At 55.7% G+C, this 6,349-nt stretch overlaps 1 protein-coding gene across 1 annotated transcript; it reads left to right on the top strand.

Annotated features, from left to right (window-relative positions):
* Positions 1–1,134: 1,134 nt before the first annotated feature.
* On the top strand, positions 1,135–5,082 carry FOXC1 (forkhead box C1). Its single transcript, XM_083449962.1, has one exon. It carries the CDS (start codon positions 2,097–2,099, stop codon positions 4,029–4,031), a length of 1,935 nt encoding a protein of 644 aa, XP_083306088.1. The 5' UTR covers positions 1,135–2,096; the 3' UTR covers positions 4,032–5,082.
* The last annotated feature ends 1,267 nt before the right edge of the window (positions 5,083–6,349 follow it).

A 6,349-nucleotide genomic window follows, 5' to 3' on the forward strand; every position in this document is an offset into this window, starting at 1 on the left:
TGCGGTCGGCAGATGTGAATGTTGGTGCGTGCCGTTGCATATTTGTGCATGCGGGTGTAAGAGATGACATTGCATATACCTCGTTCGACGCACTGGTTATAATGGGACGGCTCCCAGCTCGGGTTTATGTCTCCGCGGCTGAAATCAGTGGACCTCAATACCGTAGAAGCACGATCCAATAACATATTTATTCGGAGCACATATGAATATTCCTATCAGCAGAAAACTCCGCTTGCCTAAGGTTTGTTTTGCTTGTGTAATGTACATATGGTATATTTTTACTTCTTTGTGTTACTTGAATGATGATCCCTTGTCGACATGCTCTCGGCTGTATTGGTTCATTAACTGGGAGCGGGATAGGGGAAACCGAGGCACGACAAATAAAACGTAAAGACCAAGGGGATTTTTTTTGGGGGGGGGGTTGCAGTTTCATGGAATCCTTAGTCATGCCTAACAAAAAAGGGATTTTATTTTTTATTTTTTAGAAAACCTACAGTGGGAGGCATGCGAGTGAAGCCCTCAAAACAATGATTTCACTTTCAAAAACTCCTCGGGAAAAACGAAGCACTTTGTGCCCTCCCCATTTTGTTGTTCTTCGGCAAAGATGACGAAGAGTTTTGTGAAACCCGAAAGCTGGCTCCCTAATTTTAAGTTGGCCTCTGTCCTGACAAAAGTACTCGGTCGCTGTTGCTTGTTGCAAACAGTATTGTCTGCAGAAATAATATTTGTGTGCGTGTATTAGGATTTATGTGTGTGTGTTGTGCGCGCAGGGCCGGTTGATGAGCGTAGAGAAAATGTGTTGGTGTGTGTTTTTTTCATTCCGGAGCGCGGAGAGTGCAACTTGATCCGCATACCTACTCCTGTGTGCGAGGGAAGGCTTGCCCTCGGGCCGCGCGGAGGAGCTATATACGCGCGAGGGAGGAGAGGGCAGGGCGACGTGCGCGTGTGTGGCCAGTCCCAGAACTATCATTCTCCAAGTTGCTGTTCCTGCCGCTGCCGCGGCTTCTGCTGAAGCTACGAGCCCAGCCCGCCCCTTCGTAGCTCGGAGGCGTCTTCTCATTGGCTACGCCACCGGGGCGGGGCGGGGCCTCCCAGTCTCGAAAGAAAAAGGGAGGGGGAAGGGAAAGAGGGGAGGAAAGAGGAGGGGAGGAAAGGAGCCCTGCGAGTGCGTAAAAAAGTCCTCGCCTTGGTGACGGATGCTCAAAAGTTCAGGAGTTTTTCCAAATGCTTCTCCGAGCAGCGCGCGGCTGAAAAGAGACTGTAGGAGAAACGGAGGCAGGAGGCCGCGCTGAACAACCGCAGACCGCTTGGGGAAGGTGGTTTTTTGGGGTCTTTTTTCATACTTGAGTTCAAGAAAGAGAGAGAGAAAGAGAAAATATCCGGTCTCTCGCGCCCTTCCAACCAACGCACGCTGCTTCTTCCTTTTGGTTTCCTTCGCCTGCCTCGTCTTTATTCCTTTTTTAAAGGAAGAAATCTCAACCTGTTGTGCACCTCCGTGGAAGAAGAAGAAGAAGGGGGAAGGAAAGGCGCTCGGGAAATAAGCGACTAGTGGGGTTTGTGCGCTCAGCTTTACGCGAGGGAGCGCGCGCGATTCCAGTTTCGCCCTTGATGGAAGTAACTGGCTTTTCCTCTCGGCGGCGGCCGCTTCCGTGGAGGCTCGGCGCCTTGTTTTAAGAAGAACAAGAAGGAGTAGCAGCAGCAGGAAGAAAAGGAGACTTATTTCCCCTCCCCACGACCATCATCAACCTCCCCCCTCTCCTTCGCCCGGGGTCCTTTCCATTTATTTAATTTTTTGGCCCGCTTGAGCGGAGGAGGGGAAAGCAGCAAACTTTAACGGGACCCCGAAGTTTTCGCCCGCTTGCTTGCTTGCTCCCTTTTCGGGGGAGGAAGCGGGGCGGAAAGGAAAGATCCTGGTCGCCTCTTCTGGTTTATACTTTTTTGGCGCTGGAGCTGCGGAGGGGTGGAGGGGGGAAAGCAAAGGCGGAGGCGGCGGAGGAGGAGGAGGCGGCGGAGGAGGAGGCGGAGGAGGCCAGTCTGCTGCTGCTGTTGCTGAAGCTGCTGCCGCTTGGTCTGGCTGGCTGGCTGGCAGGGAGGCCATGCAGGCTCGCTACTCCGTCTCCAGCCCCAACTCGCTGGGAGTGGTGCCATACCTGGGCGGCGAGCAGAGCTACTACCGCGCGGCGGCCGGAGGGGGCTACGCGGCCATGCCGGCCCCGATGAGCATGTACTCTCCGCACCCGGCGGCCCACGAGCAGTACCCGGGCGCCGGCGGAGGAGGCGGAGGCGGAGGCGGTGGTGGAGGCGGCATGGGCAGGCCGTACGGCCCTTACCCGCCTCCGCCGCAGCCCAAGGACTTGGTGAAGCCTCCCTACAGCTACATCGCTCTCATCACCATGGCTATCCAGAACGCGCCGGATAAGAAGATCACGCTGAACGGCATCTACCAGTTCATCATGGAGCGCTTCCCCTTCTACCGGGACAACAAGCAAGGCTGGCAGAACTCCATCCGCCACAACCTCTCGCTCAACGAGTGCTTCGTCAAGGTGCCCCGAGACGACAAGAAGCCCGGCAAGGGGAGCTACTGGACCCTGGACCCGGACTCGTACAACATGTTCGAGAACGGCTCGTTCCTGCGCCGACGGAGGCGCTTCAAGAAGAAAGACGCCGTCAAGGACAAGGAGGAGAAGGAGCGCCTCCATAGCAAGGAGCAGACGCAGCAGCAGCAGCAGCAGACGTCGACTCGACAGCAGCACCAAGACGGAGGTGGGCAGCAGCAGCAGCAGCAGCAGGCGCCTCCGGTGAGGCTGCAGGACATCAAGACGGAGAACGGCTCGACGTCGCCCCCTCGAGCGCTGTCCCCGCTGGGAGGCGCGCCCGTGGCCAAGATCGAGAGCCCCGGCAGCTCCAGCGCCAGCAGCCTCTCCAGCGGAGCGGGGAGCCCGCACGGCGGCGGCGGCGGCAGAGCGCTGGGCTTGGACCCCCCGACGGCCGCCGCCGAAGCGCCTCCCAGCCAGCACCCGCACGCCCACCACCCGCACCACCACTCTCACCCGCACGCCCATCATCACCATCACCACCACCCGCATCTCCACCACCCGCCGCCGCCCCACCATCATCCCGGAGGGCCCCCCGGGGGGGCGGGCGCCGGCGGCTTCAGCGTGGACAACATCATCATGACCTCCCTGCGCGCTTCCCCGGGGCAGGGCGGCGGGGAGCTCTTGGCTTTGCCCCCCACGGCCGGCACCGCAGCCCCGCCGTCGTCGTCGTCGTCCAGCCCCTCGAGCGCCTCGACGTCGCGGACCCCGGCGCTGCCGCCGCCTTCGCTGGCGCTCAGCAGCTGCTATTCGCCGGCTGCGGCTGCGCAGAGCGCGCTCTACAGCGCCCCCTGCAGCCAGGGCGTCAACACGACGGGCAGCAGTGCCATCACGCCAGCCGGCGGCGGCGGCGGCGCCAATAGTTATCACTGCAACTTGCAGGCCATGAGCCTCTACGCGGCCGCTGCTGCCGCGGCTGCCGCGGCTGCCGGGGGCGGCGGAGAAAGAGGCGGCGGAGGCCACCTGAGCGGCAGCCCGGTGGAGCAGGACCCCCTTCCCGAGTACAGCCTGGCGGCGAGCAGCAGCAGCAGCGCCTCTTCCCTCAGCCTGAGCCCTCAGGAGGGGCACCCGCAAGGCGGTGGCGGCGGCCGCCTGGCTTCGTGGTACCTCAACCAGGCCACGGCGGTGGGCGAGCTCGCCCATTTGGCGCCCGCCTCAGCCGCGGCGGCCGCGGCTGCTGCTGCCGCAGCGGCTGCCGCCGCCGCCGCCTCGTCGTCCCCGTCGCCGTCGCCGTCGGGCTACCCGGTGCAGCAGCAGAACTTCCACACCGTGAGGGAGATGTTCGAGTCGTCGCAGCGCCTGGGCCTGAGCAACTCGCCCGTCAACGGCAACGCGGCGGCGGCGGCGGCCGCCAGCAGCTGCCAAATGGCGTTCCCAGGCAGCCAGCCGCTCTACCGGCCCTCGGGCGCCTTCGTCTACGACTGCAGCAAGTTCTGACCGAGGAGAGCGGCGAGGGGAGAAGCGGGCCCTCAGCCGCCGCCGCGCTCTGAGGGGACGCTGGAGAAGCCGTGTTTCCACTATAAACACCAACACACAAACACGACGCTCGGCGCCCCCGAAGCCCGCGCAAAAGCTCCACAGACTCTTACCCAAAGACAGCCTTTTTATTAACTAAGGACATGGTTTGTTAAAGGACAGTGTTACTCCAAATAACACGTAAGTTTGTGCTTTTCTTCCTTGCCTTAAAAACAACCCTCCCCACACGCAGAAAGAGAGGGTGCCTTCTTCCCTCGCCTCCCTCTCCGAGAGGCTCTGCCGGCCGCGTTGTGTGGCTCCCACCCTGCGCGCCCTTTTGCGCCAGCCTTATTGGCTGCTGGCCCGGCGCTTGGTTGGGCGCCGGCGACTGAGCGCGCGGGAAATGCCAGCCAACCAGCGGCGAGAGTCTCGCGGGGATAAGTCCAGCGGCTCCATCGAATTCCACGGGGTGGTGTGGATCGCAGCCCTCAATGAAGGCGCAATCCGGGTTCGCTCAAGCCCATGCGAGTTTCGCCCCTGGTTTGCAAGCGACGCCGCCTTAGAAAGCCCCTTTCCTTTCCTCTCCCCTGCAAGGACTCCTTTATACGCAAGGATTTGTTTCGAAAATGTAAATGGATGCATAGTAATTTATTTTTAAATCTGTAGTTGGATCTCTTGGACCAAACGCCAGAAAGTGTTCTTTTTACCCCACCTCCCCCAATGCTTTCAGAAAGGTTGACTTTAAAATAACGTTAAACATTGATTTTTGTTTTGTTTTATTTTCATTTATATATATAAATGGGAAGCTGTATTAATCTTATTTTATCGTTTATCATTTATTTTCCTTTTTTTTTGTTGGAGATACCCTGAAGTTACTGCCTTGCTTGTTTATTAATAAATTACCATTCAGTTGGACTGAGACCATATACGTCTGGATATATTAACCCCACTTTTTAAAGGAAAAAATTAAAAATCCTACAGCTGAAATGTTGATGGTAGAATTACTTTCTTCCAATGTGGGCTAAGTGAAAAATACATTTTTTAAAAAAAAAATGTTTCTTAGGTAACTGGCTCCCATAAACCGGTTAAACCAAAAACAACCGAATTTAAGTTTCTGGTTAGTCCTAAACTTGTAAATAAATATCATTTATGTCCATCGATTTTTAAAAATCTGTGTTGGGTGTGTGGACTTGGATGCGGCTGGAATCGACTTAAAAACAAATGTTGATTCCACTGGCTGTTGCTGAGGCTGCTGCTGTTATTTATGAGTTCTGACTATTATGGTTATTAATCTTAGCGAATAGGTGGGAAATGTAAGCCACCAAGCCATCACTGTTGCGAGGCAGCAGATGCAGAGGGCTTCAGCTATCTGACAAATATTGGAACTTAGAAATATATTCGCGGAAGGCCCGTGGCCGTAATCTGTCCCATATCAAGAGGAAAGCGTTAAAGAAGTCGCAGGACGTCCTGATCTTCATTTGCAAACTAATGCGTGCTTTTAAGAAAAAAAATGTGACATTTATGCACGTGCAGGTTTCTGAATTTTCTAAATATAGGCAGCTATATTTTATAGAATAGTAAGAAGATCCTTAAAACCCTTTCTTCCAATGTGAACTAATGGGGGGGGGGAGCTGCTCAGTTCCCTCCCCCCCCCAACATGTTTCTTGGGCAACTCGTTCCACAAACCATGGGGTCCTGGACCCCCCCCCCCTTTCCTCATTATTCTAGACAGGTCGCTAGTCCTTAAATATTTTTTGCTGGTTTCCCCGGGAGCGATTCTATATACACAAAGAACTGAGAAGGAAAACTAGTCTCCCTCATTGTTACCTAGAGTTGGAGTCATTTTCCCTCTCTCTCTTACGCACACAAACACACTTTAAGCAGAAGAAACCCCCCTTTGCGGATGGCTGCAAATAGCAACGGGTGATGTTTTGGTCAAATGTAGAAACTCGCCTTCAGGTCATCTCTCAATGAGGTTTGCAAGGAATGGAGGAAACACCTTTGCCCACTTCGTGGGTAATACCCCAACAAAATGCAATTTAGCCTTTCATCTGGGAGGGATCGGCCGCGCTGTCAGAGGCGAGGCGAGGCTGCCTTTCTGGGGAGCCTCCGGTGAGCATTTTTCAAGAGAATGCAGCTCCTATCAGGCGCTCTTATCGGAGGCAACACTTGGCAGTAATTGCTCCCGGGTTGTTAAAGGCCGCAAACAGTAAATAAATCCGGGCTAATTTAATTAAAACCTGAGTAGGCGCCTTCTCATCTTAGCCGTGCTTCCAGAGTAGCAAGCAAGCAAGAGCTCA

This window comes from Podarcis tiliguerta, assembly GCF_965153285.1.
Source record: "Podarcis tiliguerta genome assembly, chromosome: 7".
Lineage (NCBI taxonomy): Eukaryota > Metazoa > Chordata > Lepidosauria > Squamata > Lacertidae > Podarcis > Podarcis tiliguerta.